Here is an 18,349-nt window from a genome sequence, read left to right as displayed (position 1 = left end):
GAGTGATCCCTGTGCTCTGGAGTGATCCCTGTTCTCTGGAGTGATCCCTGTGCTCTGGAGTGATCCCTGTTCTCTGGAGTGATCCCCGTTCTCCAGAGTGATCCCCATTCTCTGGAGTGATCCCTGTGCTCCAGAGTTATCCCTGTGCTCTGGAGTGATCCCTGATCTCCAGAGTGATCCCCGTTCTCTGGAGTGATCCCTGTGCTCCAGAGTGATCCCCGTGCTCTGGAGTGATCCCCGATCTCCAGAGTGATCCCTGTGCTCCAGAGTGATCCCCGATCTCCAGAGTGATCCCCGTGCTCTGGAGTGATCCCTGATCTCCAGAGTGATCCCTGTTCTCCAGAGTGATCCCTGTGCTCTGGAGTGATCCCCCATCTCCAGAGTGATCCCCGATCTCCAGAGCTATCCCTGTGCCTGGAGTGATCCCCGATCTCCAGAGTGATTCCCGATCTCCAGAGTGATCCCTGTTCTCCAGAGTGATCCCTGTGCTCTGGAGTGATCCCCGTGCTCTGGAGTGATCCCCGATCTCCAGAGTGATTCCCGATCTCCAGAGTGATCCCCGATCTCCAGAGCGATCCCTGCCCATTCCACCTCACCCTGTTCCCACCCTGCTCCTGCTGGAGCCACGAGGGGTCGGCAGGATGCTGAACAGACATCAAATCCCATCTCATTCCTGACAGCTCCAGTGGGAAACATTCCCAGACTGAGCAAAAGGGGTTTGTGAGCCAGGGGAGGCCTGGCTGTGTGGGAGCCCAGCACATCCCTCTGGCTGCCCTGGCTGGCTCCAGACCCTGGCAGGGGGCTCAGAGACCCTGGCACAAAGTCAAAAACACCTGTGGCTTCCATTTTAGCCCGTGGGAAAAACTGCCAATTTTGTATGAGGAATTACAAGCCACAAGGGTTTGAGTGGTGTGGTAGTTGAGTTAACACAGGGTGAAAAAGTAGAATTTTGGGGTTTTTAGAATGGGGTTCAGGGGTACAAGATGGAGGGATTTGGGCGTGTCCTGACCTTCTTTCTCCTTCTCCTTGCCCTCCATGTCTTGCTGTGGTGGTGACACTTTTCTGTTGGTTTAAGGTAGGGACACACTGTCCAACAGAAATGACAGATATTGGCACAATATTGTAAATATGGCACACGGAGTTTTGAGTATAAAATGTGAACACCGCCCTGAGGGCAGACAGAATGCCATGGCCGAGCTGCTGGACAGAGCTCAGCAGGGCAGAGAGAGAATGTTCTAGAAAAGGGAAAATGAACACCCTCGAGAAGCCGACCCTGTGCACTCAGACTCCTTCTTTGCCTGCACGGGCTGGGAAATGAGGATTTTTACACTCCTGGGGTCATTCCCAACACCCAGACCCCGAGATGGGTGCTGCTGGTCCCTCCAGAGCCAGGGACAAGGACAACTGCCCCACACAGGGATGGCACAGGCTGCCCTGGCCATTCCCCCTTGGAATCAGGAGTGGAGAATCCATTGCTTTTGAAAAGAATCGACGCCAAATTCAATCCCTTCAAATAGCAGTGCCATAATCCAGGACAATCCTATTGCCTCAATTTAGGGACCAACGTCTGTCCTCGTGCCTGGACAGTGGTGACAGGCCCAGGGAAGTTGTTGGTGAGGTTAAATCAGGGTTATTTACAGAAATTATACTTGAATAAATGCTTCAAGTATAATTGAAAATTACAGCAAACACAGAGATCTTTTCCAGCCTAAATAAATCCATGATTCCAACCACTCCTGGGACATGGAACTGTTCTCCCACCCCACCAATCAGCCTGTGGGGAATGAAAAGTGTAAAATTTCTGCAGAATAAAAGATGCTTAAAATGTTTTACCTGCAAACCAGGGGTAAACATCCCACCGAGAAGCCTCAGAGATTTGGTTTGTGATTCATCTCATTAAAATGGCACAAGAAGGGGTTTGTCTTCCCTAAGGACAAGGACAAAGACGGATTTAAAGAGGAGATGACACCCTGGGTTTGGTCAGTTCACAAATAAAATCCAAAAGCATTTCCAAGGAAACTGGACAATAACTAAACCAGCACTTTCCAGACACGGAATCATTTAACAATAAGGCCAGAAATCAATCAGATGCAATTAAATCCCAATTTTTTAATACCATTTGCCGTTACTGTGTGTATCCTTTGGCCAGGAGCACCCACACACTCCTTAAAGCATCAGTTTGGATGTGAGAAACAAAATCAGGCAAGAAATAAAAAAAAGTAAGAAAGAAAATACTGGAGTTGTATTTTTCTAGGTAAATCCCTATTTAAACCACTCAGATCTTTGGGGTTTGTACGTGTGCAAAACTCTCCAGCCTCCAGGAAAGAAGAGCCAAAGTGTTTGGAAGTGAAAAGCAAAATCTTGGCAGGAAATTGAAGGATTAAAGACGACAAAGGTGTCCGTCACTCTGAGAGGAAGTGGGGGCCGCTTAATTGGAAGTGAAAGGCAGGACATACTCATTAATTAATTGTTATCCCCCGTTATAAATAGGACTTTGGCAGCGGGGGAGTGCCTGGCCCCGGGTCAGCTCTGTCCTGCCGGGAATAGCACCTAATCCCAGCGTCCTGCTCCCGGGATTAGCGGGGCCGGGCTGGTCCCGGAGCACCAGCCTTGTCCATCCTGAATTTCCAGGAGCAGCTCAGTGAAACCGAGTCACGTCCTTTGTCTTTGGGGACCCCAGGGGGACCCTCGGGTGTGCCGAGCCTTCCTGGGAGCTTGGGGTGGGTCTGCGACGATTTGGGGGTGTTTGAGGTGGTTTGGGTAGACCTGGAGGGGGTTTGTGTGTGTTTAGGATGGGCTTAGGTTTGTTTTAGGGTGCATTTAGTGCGGGTTGGAGCGGGCTCGTGTTGTTTTAAGGTAGGTTTGGGTGGGTTTAACTGTGGGGTGAGTGCGGTTGGGCTCAGTGTCAAACTGCTCCGCCCTCCCGAGCCATTTCCACTGCTCGGGTCCCTTCGGGAGGGGAAGGACGGGCCGGGGCTGCGGGACCCCGGGGGCGCGGCTGGCGGGGCCGCTCCCGCTGCCGGACTACAGCTCCCAGCAGGCGGCGGGGCCGGACGGGGCGGAGCCGAAGCCGGGCCGAAGAGAGACCGAAGCGGGCCGAAGAGAGGCCGAAGAGAGGCCGAAGCGGGCCGAAGCCGGACCGAAGAGAGGCCGAAGCCGGCCGAAACCGGGCCGAAGCGGGCCGAAGCCGGACCGAAGAGAGGCCGAAGCCGGCCGAAACCGGGGCCGAAGTCGGGCCGAAGCTGGCCGAAGCGGGTGAGGGGCAGCCCGGTAGAGGAGCATCCCCGCCAAGATGAACGCGGTGCTGGCGGTCCGGCAGTACGTGTCCAAGATGATCGAGGACAGCGGCCCCGGCATGAAGGTGCTGCTGATGGACCGGGAGACGGTGAGCGGCTGGGCCGGGAGCGTGGAGGGCGGCGGGGCCGGGAGCCGGGCTCAGGGCCGCCGTGACGGGCGCTGTCCCCCTGCCGCCCTCAGACCGGCGCCGTGAGCGTGGTGTACACCCAGTCCGAGATCCTGCAGCGCGAGGTTTATCTCTTCGAGCGCCTGGACTCGCCCAACAGGGAGCCCATGAAGCACCTCAAGGCCATCTGCTTCCTGCGGCCCACCAAGGTACGGGGCAGAGCGGGAGGAAACGGCCTCAAATCGTGCTGGGGAGGTTTAAGTTGGATATTCAGGAAAATTCCTTCATGCAAAGGGTTGTTCAGCCCTGTCACAGGGCAGTGGTGGGGCCACAGTCCCTGGAATAGTTCAAATCCGTGTGGATGTGGCAGCTGGGGACAGGGCTCCGTGGTGGCCTTGGCGGTGCTGGGGGAATGGCTGGATACCGAGATCTCAGAGGCTTTTCCAGCCCTAACGATTCCATGGTTCCGTGTTCCTTAACTCTGCTCTTCCTGGTGCTGTTTCCATCCAGGAGAACGTGGAGCTCCTGGTGCAGGAGCTGCGAAGGCCCAAGTACAGCATCTACTTCATCTGTGAGTATGAGGAGTCCAGGGGTCCTGGAGCTCCGTAAATCTGGAACAGGCTCCGCATCCCAGTGTGGATGGGACGGGCTCCACACCTCAGTGCAGATCACACGGTGCCCTCCTGTGCCAGGCGTATCAGGCAGGGGCTTCCCACGTGTCCTGCTCGTGCCACGGAATGTTCCACGGGTTTGGGAATGAGGCAGAATGACTCCAGCTGGTTTGGGGTTGAAGTGCAGTCCTGCAGCCGAGGAATTAGTCAGGAGGATGCCAGGAGCTGGGTGAAGTGGCCTCTAGATGTCATTGTGGCTCTGCAGGACGCAGCGGGACCAGGCGCTGGGGAGATGGGCAGGGAATGAGTTGGGAGCATCCCTGGGAGGTGGCTGAGGATTCCAGCACCTGCAGGTGCAGGGTTAGAGGGTCTCTGTGGGATCTGCTCCTGCTCCAGAAGGGATCAGACTGCCACGGGGTCTGCATGGAGCCCCACTGTCCCTTCCCTGTTTCCTCCCAGATTTCAGCAACGTCATCAGCAAGAGCGATGTGAAGGCCTTGGCCGAGGCCGATGAGCAGGAGGTCGTGGCTGAAGTCCAGGTGAAGTTTGGATGTTTTAGGTAGATCCAAAAGCAAAGGGAAGGTCCGGGCTGCCAGACACTGGGAGCAGGAGGGCTGTTGTTCTCAACTGGTGCATGCCAAGCCTGGGTGGGAGGAGGGATGGACACAAATGTGGGATGAAGAGGTAAAAGGCAGAAAAGGTCTCGTTCCTCTGTGCCCTGTGCTCTCACAGCTGCTTTTTGGTGTCTCACAAGGTGTTTTTGGTGTCTCACAAGGTGTTTTTGGTGTCTCACAAGGTGCTGCCTAGTTCAAATCCATGTGGATGTGGCACTTGTGGGCATGGGTTAGTGGTGGCCTTGGCAGTGCTGGAGGGACTCAGTGGTCTTAAAGAGCTTTTCCAAAGTCAGTAATTCCATGAGTCCACGTTTGTGGTGCTGATGAAGAGCTGGGCACTGGAGCAATGCACAGTCCCAATGGGAGGGGAGTTCTCAGCGGGGTTGGGGGTTGGAGGGGTTTGGGGTGGAGGAAGGAAGGATGGTCTGAGCCAGTGTGTCCAGGTGGTGGTGGGGGCTGGGTGGCTAGTGCTGGCCCATGGGGTCAGGGTCAGAGACACAGGACTGTCCTGCTCCCTTCCCCAGGAGTTCTATGGCGACTACATTGCGGTGAACCCACACGTCTTCTCCCTGAACCTCCTGGGCTGCTGTCGGGTAGGAACGCGGCGAGTTGTCCTTGCACTGGGTAACGTGTAGCCCTCATAACCCGGGGCACTGGGGAGCTGCTGGAGGGGAATGGGCCGTGGCAAGGAGAGGAACACCAGGGAGTTTGTGTTCAGCCCCTGGGTATCTGCTGCTCCAGTGCAGCTGCGCTTTCCTGTGAGACTTCAGGACTTAGAAACAAGGACGTGGGAAAGTTTGGGACCAGTGCATCCACATGAGGTGCAGCTTTTCCTTCCAGGGCCGCAGCTGGGACCCGGCTCAGCTCACCAGGACAACCCAAGGGCTCACTGCTCTGCTCCTGTCCCTGAAGAAGTGCCCCATGATCCGCTACCAGCTCTCCTCAGAGCCAGCAAAGCGCTTGGCCGAGTGTGTGAAGGTGAGAGCAACCCACAGCACATCCCTTTAGGATGAATTCAGTCTTGGTTGGTTTTTCACATGTGGAGGGAAACACCTGTTTTCAGTCAGTTCCTGTAAATTCCATCATTTACTTCGAGGCCCAGCACTGGGCAGGTCGTGTCCCGCTCTGCTCCCAGTACAGCATTCCTGGGAGCGGTGTCCCAGTTCCCTGGGGCCTTCAGCTCCTTCTGGCAGTGCAGACAAAGCAGCACAGTTGGGGTTTCACCCTCCCTTCCCTCTGTGCCTGAGTCCACGCTGAGAGGGAGCCTTTTCCAGGCGTTCAAGTGGGATTTTTCCCATTTCTCCACAGCAAGTGATCACGAAGGAGTACGAGCTGTTTGATTTCCGGCGCACCGAGGTCCCTCCCCTGCTCCTCATCCTGGACCGGTCGGACGATGCCATCACCCCACTCCTGAACCAGGTGAGTCACACCCAGGTGTGCCAGGCTGGGGCAGGGGTGGGAGTCCTGCGGCAGCTGGAGTTCTACCTCTGTCAGGTCATGGGTTGGATGTAGGAGAGAAAAGTGTTGCTTCCTCCTCCCAATCCCTGTGAAATCCCTCTTTTATCCCCTGGCTAGGTTTTCCAGACCTGAGTGGGGGTTTTTTGTGCTGACTTCAGTGGCAGATGGACCCAGCACCCTGGAAAGCAGGGCCACCAGCACTTCCACGTGGCTTCTGGAGCCCCAGTGCTTTGCAGGGCCTTTCCCAAGGGTTGTTTGTGGGGCTGTGGGCAGCACACAAGTGTCGAGTGACCTTGCCCTGCTGAGTCTCCCTCTGTTGTTGATGGCTGCTGGATTTGCTGGGAGCTGTTGGATTTGTTTGTTCCATGCTGTGCTGCAGATCCTGACAGGATCTGTTGGTCTCTCTTCATTTCTGTGGGGTTCCCTTGGAACCTGGGGATCAGGAATTGCACCTGGGTGGGACCAGCAGCCCCAGAGCTGCTGTAACACCGGTTCTGCAGGAGCTGGAGGTGACATCTGTGTCACAGAGGGGTGTGGCTGTCACAGCCCAGCTCACACCTGGTTTGTGGTGTTTAGGATTGTGCTCAGCATCAGGCATTATCTGCTGTTTCAGGATTTCCTATCCCGAAGAGATTCCCGGGGATGTAAATGGAGTGTTGGGCACGGCAGGGCTCTGATCAGCTGTCACTGTTCTCTCTGGGTTATTATTAGACTTCTCAGGATAAAAATAGAAACTCCTGATGTGCAGAAATGCTCCTGCCAGTGGAGCATGTAGGAAATTCTGCAGTGGAACTGTGGGACCTCTCCCTGCCTGGACAGAAAGTTGTGGGGTTTGGTGGCCAACAGAGGTGTTGGAACAGGAATGTTAATCCCCATCCCTCTTCAGTCTCTTTTGAAGGTACCTGCAGGAATTCCTGATCTGGTGGGATGTGTCCCTGCCATGAACAGGATGGGTTTAATGTCCCTTCCAACCCAAACCATCCCATGATACTGTGATTCTGGAATGGCCCTGGAGGGGGAGGTTTCCCTCTGCACTGTCTCCCCATCTGATTATTCATCCATGATATTTATTTTCATCGGAATGTCTTGGCTGCTCTGAGGGACACACTCCCAAACTCTGCTGTGTGTCCTGGAGCAGCTCTGGCTGGGTTCAGCTGAAGTCCATTGATTTCCCAGTGCTGTGTCTCACCAAGGTCATCCCTTTGCCTTCCTCTGTCCCCTGGCAGTGGACGTACCAGGCCATGGTGCACGAGCTGCTGGGGATCAACAACAACCGCATCGACCTGTCCCGGGTGCCGGGGATCAGCAAGGACCTGCGGGAGGTCGTCCTGTCAGCTGAGAACGATGAGTTCTACGCCAACGTAGGTGTCCCAGGGAGGCTTCTCCAGCACCCAAACCTGGGGGTTTGCCATGGGAAAGGAGCTTCCCCATGACTTTGAGCCTCAGGGTGGGGATGTGCCATTTGTGACTGTCAGTGTGCAGCACCAGTGACATCTGATGTGAGATTACATGTCCTAGAAAACGTGTTTGTAGTTTGATTTCAAACCCTGCTGCAGGTTTTGGGGGATGGAGCTACCTTCTCCAGCTGCTCAAGGTTCTTCCTTGGTCAAGACTCTCTCAAATGAGTTTCCCTCTGCTTCCCATCTTGTTCCACACAGAACATGTACCTGAACTTTGCCGAGATTGGCACCAACATCAAGAACCTGATGGAGGATTTCCAGAAGAGGAAGCCAAAGGAGCAGCAGAAGCTGGAGTCCATAGCGGATATGAAGGTACGAACAAAGTCCATCCCAGCTGTGTCCCATCCTTCAATGTTAGGAGTAAATAAAAAGTACATCCCTCCCAGAAATCTCCTGGTAATGAGAGAAATCCTGTGGGCTCCTGAGTTCAAGGTGTCTGATCATCTGCACACCTGCAGAGAATTGCTGGGAATTTGTGCAGTTTGTGGCTGGCTGCACCCATCTTCTATCTCCTGCTTTTCCCTGGAAGCACCCACTGCCTCAGTTTCCCATCACAGGCCTTTGTGGAGAACTACCCTCAGTTCAAGAAGATGTCAGGCACAGTGTCCAAGCACGTGACAGTGGTGGGGGAGCTGTCCCGGCTCGTGGCGGAGCGGAACCTGCTGGAGGTGTCAGAGGTGGAGCAGGAGCTGGCCTGCCAGAATGACCATTCCAGTGCCCTCCAGGTACTCATCCTGGCTCTGGATTGGGGGGGTTTCATCCCATCACTCCCTTGGCAGTGGGGATTTGATGCTGGGAGGCAGTGGGAGCTCTGTGTGGGGATACCCCGTGGGGAGGGACACTGCATGTGGAATTGCTCCTCGGCGCTCAGCTCAGATGGGAATGAGTCATCGTTAATAACTGGCTTGAGAAGCATCTTTGCAAATCCTGTCCTTACATCCCACAATCCAACATTCTTTCATTATATTCAGCCAGTTGGCTTCTGGCAGGCACTAGGATAAAACAACCTCAGATGCTATGCAGGAGCTGATGTGTTTGCTGAGCAGGAGAAGAGCTGGAATCCGTGGAATTGTCTTTACGTATTTTTTTAAGAAAAGCCACTGGAAGGACTCTTAGATCCAAGATTTCTTTGGCAGAGAGGCCTGGAAAAGCTGGAGGGAGGCTCTGTGACAGCTGAGTGTGGCCCCTTGTGCCGTGATCAGAGCAGGGTCTGGCAGAGTCACTGGTGATGGATTTGGGCTGGTGTTCAACAGCAGCTTTGGGATGGGGCTGGCTCAGAGCACTCACTTCTGAGAAGTGATTCCTTGATTTTCAGTAGTGGAGGGGGATTCCCAACACATAAAAGACACCTGCATGGCACTGGGGAAGCAGAGGGATTGGGAAATGAGGAAAAGCATTTCCAGCAGGTTTGAGATCAGTTTCTTCCCCACCTCTGTGACTCTGAACTCCAGGTGGGGGCCGAGGGGATAACACTGGACTGTCCCCAGAGGTGGAATGTGCTGGCATTCCCTGGGCTGATGCTTCCCTATGGACCAGCGAGTGTAGGGATGGGATTCCATAGCTGGTGTCTGGCAGGATTTACATGGCTGAGTATGGAACTGGGAATGCAGCCAGAAATGTGTTTGCTGGGAGCAGCCTCTGAGGTCCTCATGCTGTATCACTGTCTCCAGCTCAGGTTGTTGCAGTTTAAAAGTCAAATATTCCCAGTCTGTTCCCTCCCTGCACCGTGAGCCATGATTTTTGATGGAATATATGCAGAACAGAGCTGGTGCCAGGTGAATCCTGGTGTTCCTGTGGTCACCTTGGTCCTGCTCTACACAAACAGCATTTCTCCAGTTTTAGAGCAGAAATGCTGCCTCAGTTTCCTCAGTTTCCATCCAGCCCTGTGCCTGAAAAGCCCTGTTGTATTTCTGACAACTGAGGCCACTGGAAGATATGCAGGAGCTTGGAAATAAATGGAAACCCCTGTAGGTGGGATCTTTGTCCCTGCAGCCACCCCACCCTGGGCTGTCCCTGCTGCGGCTCCCACTGGCAGCAAGAGGGGCAAGGCCACGGGACAAGAAGCAGCAGCCAGAGCCTGGAATAAGGGTGGAATTGTTCTCCCCTGATGTCACTTCAGGGATTGTTGGATCTCTGATGGCCTTGCTCCCCCCAGTCTGGGACATTTGGGTTCTTCCTCCCCTGGGCTCTCATTAACCCTGACACAGTGCATGAGGCCTGGGAGCTGAATGGAGGGTTGGAATCCCGGCTCCTCCCAAGGACAATGGCTGTTCTGTTCTCTGCTTCCTGCTGGTCCTGGCGCTGCCAGCACAGGAACCTCCCTGGGGCTCTGGCTCTCCCCTCACAGGTGAATTCCTGACCTTCAATGGTGAAATTCCTCCTCACAGCCAGGATTTTATGCTGTGTTTTTAGTCAGCATCAGTTAAATAGATGCCAACAAACATCTGGGCCAAGGTGGTGAATCCAGCAGCAGATCAGGAGTGATAACAGAGCCCTGCTCTTTCCCGTAGTTGGGATTTCTCTTTCCATGCTTTAATTCCTTCCCTCCTTTTCTTCCAAATGTGCAGTTTATTCCTCCACGTCTCACATCCAAAGGTTTGCTGAGACTTTGATGCCTCTGCCTTGCACTCTCCAAAAAGGAAATGGAGTTGGGGGGGGATTGCCTGAGGGTTTTTTTGCAGCCACTATAGTGATGGAACTTGTGGGGTGGCTCTGCTCAACCTGGAAAGATCCAGGCAGAGCTTGGAGGTGTCAGTGCCTGTGCACAACCTCCCCCTCCTGCAGCACCACAAGGGGCTCAGGACCCATCAGAGGTGCGTTGTGAATTCCCAGTTCCATGGAAAGACCCAAAACCAACCGGTACTCCAGTAAATCCTCCTGTGAAACACCTGAGGAAGCCGGGCTGTGGGGTTTATGCCACAACTGGATCCTCTTGCACTGCCTCTGTGGCAGTGTTGTTGCTGGGCAGTGACACCAGTGAAACCAGTCTGATAAGTGACTGATAAATGACTGATAAGGCGGTGACACCACTGAAGGCAGTCGCTCCCCGAGGCTGTGGGCACTGGAGCAGTGCGGTGTGGCCCTGAGCGGTGCCGTGTGTCCCGCAGAGCGTGCGGCGGCTGCTGCAGAGCCCGCGGGTGTCGGAGCTGGACGCGGCACGGCTGGTGATGCTCTACGCGCTGCGCTACGAGCGCCACGCCAGCAGCGGCCTCCCGGCACTGCTGGAGGAGCTGCGCGGCCGCGGCGGCACCGACAGGTACCGCAAGGTAACCCCGGGTGGGGCAGGGCAGGTACCGCCAGGTAACCCCGGGGTGGGGCAGGATGGGGGGCAAGTACCGCCAGGTAACCCCGGGTGGGGCAGGGCAGGTACTGCCAGGTAACCCCGGGGTGGGGCAGGGCAGGTACCGCCAGGTAACGCCGGGGTGGGGCAGGATGGGGGGCAGGTACTGCCAGGTAACCCCGGGTGGGGCAGGGCAGGTACCGCCAGGTAACCCTGGGTGGGGCAGGGCAGGTACCGCCAGGTAACCCCGGGTGGGGCAGGGCAGGTACTGCCAGGTAACCCCGGGGTGGGGCAGGATGGGGGGCAAGTACCGCCAGGTAACCCCGGGTGGGGCAGGGCAGGTACTGCCAGGTAACCCCGGGGTGGGGCAGGATGGGGGGCAGGTACCGCCAGGTAACCCCGGGTGGGGCAGGATAGGGGGCAGGTACCACCAGGTAACCCCGGGTGGGGCAGGGCAGGTACTGCAGGTAACCCCGGGTGGGGCAGGATGGGGGCAGGTACCACCAGGTAACCCCAGGTGGAGCAGGATGGGGGCAGGTACAGCGAGGTAACCCCGGGGTGGGGCAGGGCAGGTACTGCAGGGTCACCCCGAGGTGAGGCAGGGTGGGGGCAGCTCTGGTGTCCCACAGGATGGGGGAATCGCTGCTGTTTGGGGTGAAACCTGCCTGCTCCGGGTCAGCCCAGGGCTGTGTTGTTGCACAGAGCTGTGAGCTCGGCTGGGACCTGTGGGCATGGCTTTAAAAGGTGTTTTAAATGAGTGACTCGATTTTCATTTCCTAAATCAGTGATGTTTGGGGTTGGACTCCAGAGGTCCCTTCCACTCCTGACTAGTCTGATTCTGTGATATTATGAAGGATTTAATAAAGAAGGGATGGCAGGAGCCTGCTGGGAGAGGAGTGTGGCACATACATGGGCCTGGGATGTGCTTCCTCTCTTCTTTTCCTCCCCCACTTTCCCCAGCTTCTGCAGCACAGGCAGTGGCTGCAGCGAGGGGCTGGGGATGGAGAGGAGCTGGCAGGGAGGGAACAGGCGGCAGTGCCAGGAGCAGCTGGGGAGGAGGTGGAGGAGCGGGATGATGTCACCTCGTGTGGAGGAGCTGATGTCGCTGCTGCAGGCGATGGAGATGAAGCCTCTCCTCAAGCAGGAGGGTCTGGGGGGTGTGGGTGTGCTGCTGCTCTGCCCCCTCACCTCCATGAGCAGTTCCATTGGGATCGCCTCCGTGGCTCCTTGTCCCCATTCCACACCTCCACGAGGTGTCTGCAGTGACTCCTCAGCACAGCCTGGAAGGAGCTGCCAGGCTGACGGGGCTCCTGCCCTCTCCCTGCACAGCTGGTGTCCGCCGTGGTGGAGTATGGAGGGAAGCGTGTCCGAGGCAGTGACCTGTTCAGCCCCAAGGATGCCGTGGCCATCACCAAGCAGTTCCTCAAAGGCCTGAAGGTACCGAGATGCCTTGGGGAAATGGGGACAGACTCAACCAAAACTGCAGCCCAGAGGAGGAGCAGGGCTGGCAGGAATGCTGTGGGCTGTTGGCTTGGTGGCTTCAGGGCCTGATTCCACTGAGAGCAACGGGAGTGAGCTGCTGGAGAGCTTCTCAATCCTAAATTCAGGGGTAGTACCTGCTGTGCCTCTGCTGATCCTCCTTCCTTGCTGGGCCAATTCCTAAAGAGCTTCTCTCCGGCTGCAGGGCATCGAGAACGTGTACACCCAGCACCAGCCCCTGCTGCAGGAAACCCTGGACCAGCTCATCAAGGGAAAGCTCAAGGACAGCCAATATCCCTACCTGGGCCCCAACACGCTCCGGGACAGGTATGTGGGGCCTTTGGGGCACAGCCTGCACTGGGACACACTGGCTGCCCCTGCCACTGGGACATCCCTGCTGTCTCCACAGCATGGTTGGACTGATGATGAACAGAACTAGGGGTTGGCACAGAAATCTCTTGATTGTGGAGGTCTTGTATCCCCAAGAATGTTCCCTGAAGCAGGACTGGTGTATGTCTTATCCTGGCTTGCTGGCTCGGATGTGCCATTCCCCTTGGGTGGCTCAGGTGAAGGATCAAGCCCTTGCTCATCAAGAGCTGGCTCTGTGATGGTGTTTGGGGACTGCCAAAAATAGTCCAGCAGCAGCTCTCCTGGCCTGAGCCAGTACTATTCCCAATGGAAACGGGATCCTGCTGGAGAGGGTCATGCAGACCTAACCCAGACTCTGAGGAGACAGGCTTTAGGTGCTTAGTGGTGATACAGATCACATTGGGAAAGGACTGCACTCACCTTTCCCATGAGTTTTCCCTGCTTTCCCACATCCACTTGGGCAGGGAGGAAGTGGTGTGGGGATCCATGGAGATCTAGTGGCCAACATGCTCCCTCTGTTGCTGTGTCCCAACCAGGCAGGAGCAGCTTTGCTCCAGGTCATGCTGTCCAAGCAGTGATCCAAGAAAGAAATCCCTGGTGTTGGTCCTTCCAAGGGATTGGGAGCGTGGTTACAGAAGGAAGGAAGGAAGGAGCAGCTCACTTGAAAGCAGGATGTGCACAGCACACCTGAGTTTGTGTTGGGACGGAGGCAGGTCCTTCCCTCTTTCCCTCCTTCCTCTTGCTTGGCTTCCCTTGACCATCCCACATTTCCCTGCTGGCTGGGAAATGTCCCCTCAGGTGAACTGAGGCACAAATCCTGGCAGTTCCTGATCAGTCACAAGCCCTGAGCCTGGGAGCTCCAAGGCAGCACAGCTCCTGCAGCCTGTGTCCTTGCCTGACTCCAGAATCGATCCTGATTTCCCAGCCCCAGCAGATCATGCATTAAACATGGCACGTGGATCCACAGGGACCGGGGTGGTGCTGCTGGAGGCTGCTCAGGGCTGTGGGTGAAAGTTTAGGAGAGGAGAGGTTTTGGGGGATTCAGTGGGTTGTTTTCAGCTTGGCATGTCACAGGGATGAGGGAGGGTCTAGAGGAGGCACCCTCAGGATCATGGATCACTGCCTCCAAGGTGCAGGATTTATCCTTGGCTTTGTCTGATCCCAGCTCAATATTTGTGGCTGCTCCATCCCTGAAAGTGTCCAAGGCTAGGTTGGACAGGGCTTGGATCCAGCCGGTCTGGTGGAAGGTGTGTCCCTGAGAGATGAGCTTTGAGGTCCCTTCAAGCCAAACCATTCCATGATCTGTGCCTTTATCCCAGGCCTCAGGACATTATCGTGTTCCTCATCGGAGGGGCCACCTACGAGGAGGCTCTGGCTGTGTTCAACCTGAACCGCTCCAACCCCGGCGTCCGCATCGTCCTGGGTGGCACCACCATCCACAACACCAGGAGGTAAAACCCACCCCTCTGCAGATCCTGCCTGTGAAACTGCTGGCAGGGCAGGAATTTGGGATGCCTGGGGGGATCCCAACATGGAAATGGGTGTCAGTGCTCCGGACCCAGCTGTGCTCATGGTGGCTCTGGGACACATCCCTGAGCTGGAGGTTTAACTTGCATTTCCATGAGTTCAAGGGCAGGCAAGTAGAGTTTTCTGCTGAGTTTTTCTAGTTCATAACAATGGGAAGCCAGGGCACCACATATGAATTCAGCACTGAATGAACCTGCAGCTGCTTTGCTGAAGGTGGGCAAAGATCCTTGTCAGTATGGAATTCCCAGTGGGAAATGTCTGGTTTATAAATACAAATAACTTTTCCTGAACCCAAATTACTCACTTTGGGCACAGGAAAGAATTGAGGCCACAGTGGGAATTGCTTCCCATCAGCACAGTTTGCTGCTGGCCAGGCAGGAGAGCAGGAATTCTCTCCAGATTCCCAGTGCTCAGTGTGGGATGGTGGGAAAATCCTGAGCTGCTGCTGAAGCTCAGGATCTGCAGCTCCATCATTGGATCTGCTTGGATTGGTGCTGCTAGGAGCCACCCGGGCTGGTTTGGGCTCTGCTGCTGTGCAGTCCCTGAATTATTTACAGAAAAGCTGGGATTCTGTATCCAAATTTGCATTTCAAAGAATAAAGTAGGAAAAAAAAAAAAGAAAGGAAAATAAAAGGCTGGTGCTTTGGAAGGGCTGGATGTGGCCCGGTCCTGCCTGGAGAGGACAGCAAAGGGCCTGCTCTGAAACAGCCCTGTCCCAAATGATCCATTTTCTCTTGGATAAGGTTTCCCTGAGGATGGAAGGACAAAAAAACTGTCTCCTGCCCACTGTTACCCACGATTTCAGCACAGTGCCCTAGGATCAGGGATATCTCAGCACATCCATAGGGTGTCTGATACGAGGAAAGCCAGGTTTTAGTGTGTCCCAACCCCTCACGTAATCCATGGCCTTGCTGATTCCTGTGGGATTAGGGCAGATATGTCACCAGAAACAAGGGGATTTGGGTGTTAATGCGCTGAGCAGCCGTGTAAGCACCTAATCCTGGTCCCATTGTTCTTACTCCCTGCTGGAACTGGGACCAACATCTGTGGGCCCAGAGGGGTGGCCCAAAGGATGGAGAATCCGCTCTGCTCCTAAGGATTCCAGAGCAATTCCGCAGGGTTTGGAGGAGAAAGGGTTACAAAGGATCAATAATCGGATAAAAAGGGTTTGCCAGGAACATCTGGTGCTGGGGCTGACTCATCCTGGGCAGGTTGAGATGAACCTGCTGGGATTAATCCCAGGATGTGGGGCCTGACCCAGTTACCCAGTTACAGTGGTGGCACCGGATCCTCCTGGGGACCCTCCTCACTGCACAAGGCTCATTTCTCCTGAGAGTTCCATCTCCAGGCCCTGGCTGGGTGGAGCAGCTGGGGAGGTACCTGCACATGCCTGTGCTGGGTCCTGTTCCTGCAGGATCTGCAGGGTCCTTGGAACAGCAGCCTCAGCAGAGGGGATTTGTGCTGTGGTGCAGCTCATCCCTGGAGGGCAGGTGGGAGTTTGGATCTTGCCTCCAGTCGCTCCAGACTGGGAATGTGCTCAGAGAGGCCGTGCCAAAGGACCCTGAGGTGTCACTGGTCACAGGTACAACCTGCTCCAGACAGCACAGAACCAGAGACCCGAAAAACACCAGTCATTCCCTGCCAGAGCTCAGTTCTGCCTGATTCTAGTGCCTAAAAATAACCTGGAGGAGGGAGAGCTCAGGCTGGAGCACAAAGCCAGGTGCCAGAGCCTGTGCCAGAGCTGGTGCCACGGTGGGCAGTGCCCCGGCTGTGCCCCCTCCCAGCTGTGTCTGATGGGACTCAGAGCTGGGTGTTGCTGCAGGGTTTTGCAGGAGATTTGAGGGTTTTACTATTTTTCAAGCCCCTGAAGATTCACAACTCTATCTGCTCCAGTCCCAGTTCAGGGGAATCCCATTTCTGTAGGATTTGTGGCATATCTTTCTTTGTATTTCTTTATCTTTTGGGGTATTTTTTAAGCACTGCTGTTGAGATCACCTGATCAGCACACTGAGGGATGAGTCAGCCTGGGAATGGCCGTGGTGCCACTTGCCAGAGGAACCATCCTCGGGCAGCATCCTTGCAGCTGGGAGCATTCCTGGCTTTGGGAGCTGCTCCCAGCTGTGGGGGTGTGATGCCAGCGGGCCTGAGGCTTGTGCTGGGGACAGTCACAGCCCCTCTGGCCTTGGACACCTCTGGGACAAGTATCAGGGTGCCATGAGCAGATCTCTGGTCCTTGTCCCACTGACCTGAACCTTTCCTGGCAGCTTCCTGGAGGAGGTCACAGCCGCAGGATTCCGTGGTCGAAGCACTGACAGCTCCCAAGTCCCACCAAGGTCCAGCAGCCGACGGTGAATCCTGAAGGAATGAGTACTTTTTTTAACATTCAGAGCTTTCCCAGAGCAGAGCAGGATGTTCCTGCCCTGCAGCTGGAGCTTCCCCTCCACACCCAGAATGGCAGCGAACGCTGGAGCTGGCACTAGCCCAACGACAAGGATGTGCCCCCACTGCTGCTCCTCGTTGTCCCCTCACAAACAGCTCCAGGACTGGGATGGTCCCCTCACAAACAGCTCCAGGACCTGAGGAGAGACTGGGAAAGCCCTTGAATCCCTGCAGCTCCTGGCTCTTTATGGGACGCACGGGATGAGTCCCATGAGGAGCCCAGTGATGCTGCCCCATGCTGGGGGAGCAGCTGTGGGGGCGTGGCTGGTGGGCACAGGAGCCCTTTGCTCTGTTGTCTGTATATGTTGAACCCTATTAAATCCCCCACTTTGGCCGAATCTGTCTGCTAGATGATTCCCACTTTCCCTTTCCCAAGGCCACAAGGTGCAGTTACAGCCTGAGCCTCCACGGGAGCTTTTGTTCCCCTCCAGGACCACACCAAGGAACCTGCAAGTGAGTTTTCCAGCTCTGCTCCCTGGCCTCTAATCAGCACTTGATTGGGAATTAACAAGCCAGATCAAATGAAATGAGCTCCTAAATCCCTGGGAATTATCTTGGCATCACAGCTAAGTCCTGTTGATGTGGGAGAGAGCAAAGCCCTGCAGGGAGGAGGGGACCTGGCCCTGGGGGTCAGCTCTTTGGGGAAGGAGGGGAGAACAAAACCTGTGCTGGGGGGAGATTCTCTGCCCACAGCCAGGGTGGAACTGGGTAGGCATCTGTATGGTGAATTTTTGGTGTCGTTGGGACAGGCAGAGCTGCAAGAATTCCCCCTGACAAGTGACTCAGGTCTCTGACAGCCTGAGACCCCAACAGAGGGGAGCTGAGTCCCATGCACTCCTCCAGCAGCCCCTTCCCCAGACACTAAGGCTGTAATTGTCATCAGAGACAAAGAAAAGCATGTGTCCTAATTAAACTCCACTCTCTTTCCAGGCAGCAGCTTCACACTTGATATCCAGAGGCAAAATGTTGTGTGTGGGGTGTTAAATACATAAATAAACCAAGAGTTTGCTGCTCTGCTCTGCAAGAAGAGGCGATTTTGGCAACGGTTTATAACGGATCAGCACAAGGAGCAGCTACAGCATCAGGGCCAGGGGTAGCAAAGGGGGTTTGTGAATATAGGGAGAGACACAAACACACCTTGGAGAGGCTTTTCATTCTGCCCATGGGGATGGGGATGGAGATGAGAAGCTGCACTGACCACTGGTGAGCAGCCTCCAGGGTCAGCCTCATTGCTGGAAGTGCAGCCTCCTGTTCCTGGCAGAGAAATGGGAGACGGGTTCCCTCCTATCTCCTTCCTTCCATGTAAATTGTTGATGTTTCCAGCTCTGAATCACTGGTCACATCCTTCACAGTGTGACTCACTGTCGCACTGTCAGAACAGCCTGAGGATCCCAACTGCAGCTGAATTCCTGCTCTCAGGGATGGGGAGAGAGGTGTGTGCAGGTGCGTTACCTGCTGTGGTTTCAGGGCAACTTCCCTGGCACCAGAGGACCTTTGGGAAGAGCGTGGGCCCTGGATGCAAAGGGCACAACAGAGCTGTCCTACTGCCACCAGCACTGTGCCATCTGGTATTGGCCATCAGCCGGTGCTCTGCAGGCCCTGGCCACCAAAAACAGGATGTGAGGAAGGACAAGTCCAGTTGGAAGGCAAAATGTCATTAAATAAACTGGCAGGTTCTGTGCTGTCCTGGGGATACACTGGGGGCCCTG

General features: G+C 55.4%; 1 protein-coding gene across 3 annotated transcripts; it reads left to right on the top strand.

Annotated features, from left to right (window-relative positions):
* The first annotated feature begins 2,110 nt into the window (after positions 1 to 2,110).
* Positions 2,111 to 17,655, top strand: VPS45 (vacuolar protein sorting 45 homolog). 3 transcript variants are annotated; one of them, XR_008435185.1, is made up of 16 exons: positions 2,112 to 3,385; positions 3,478 to 3,612; positions 3,914 to 3,974; positions 4,474 to 4,553; positions 5,153 to 5,221; positions 5,469 to 5,606; positions 5,937 to 6,047; positions 7,313 to 7,447; positions 7,745 to 7,858; positions 8,104 to 8,271; positions 10,654 to 10,812; positions 12,156 to 12,263; positions 12,511 to 12,632; positions 13,994 to 14,125; positions 16,466 to 17,093; positions 17,571 to 17,655. XR_008435185.1 is itself a non-coding variant. In XM_053967289.1 (15 exons), exons 1-15 carry the CDS (start codon positions 3,293 to 3,295, stop codon positions 16,551 to 16,553), a joined length of 1,713 nt encoding a protein of 570 aa, XP_053823264.1. In that variant the 5' UTR covers positions 2,112 to 3,292; the 3' UTR covers positions 16,554 to 17,655. The 3 variants fall into 3 exon arrangements, 2 of the variants coding, with proteins under 2 accessions (XP_053823265.1, XP_053823264.1); XM_053967289.1 differs by having other exon boundaries at positions 16,466 to 17,655; XM_053967290.1 differs by lacking the exon at positions 10,654 to 10,812 and having other exon boundaries at positions 2,111 to 3,385; positions 16,466 to 17,655.
* The last annotated feature ends 694 nt before the right edge of the window (positions 17,656 to 18,349 follow it).

The sequence above is a fragment of the Vidua chalybeata genome, chromosome 29 (assembly GCF_026979565.1).
Source record: "Vidua chalybeata isolate OUT-0048 chromosome 29, bVidCha1 merged haplotype, whole genome shotgun sequence".
Classification (NCBI taxonomy): Eukaryota; Metazoa; Chordata; class Aves; order Passeriformes; family Viduidae; genus Vidua; species Vidua chalybeata.
The sequence above is the reverse complement of the archived record's forward strand: the minus strand, read 5'-3'. Positions and strand labels throughout refer to the sequence as shown.

What these genes read in the sequence shown, in the direction of transcription:
- VPS45 (XM_053967289.1), top strand. Translation starts at nt 3,293, where the DNA reads ATGAACGCGGTGCTGGCGGTCCGGCAGTACGTGTCCAAGATGATCGAG. An exon ending in GTACAGCATCTACTTCATCT is followed by an intron (nt 3,975 to 4,473) that starts GTGAGTATGAGG and finishes GTTTCCTCCCAG; the next exon opens with ATTTCAGCAACGTCATCAGC. An exon ending in GCTTGGCCGAGTGTGTGAAG is followed by an intron (nt 5,607 to 5,936) that starts GTGAGAGCAACC and finishes ATTTCTCCACAG; the next exon opens with CAAGTGATCACGAAGGAGTA.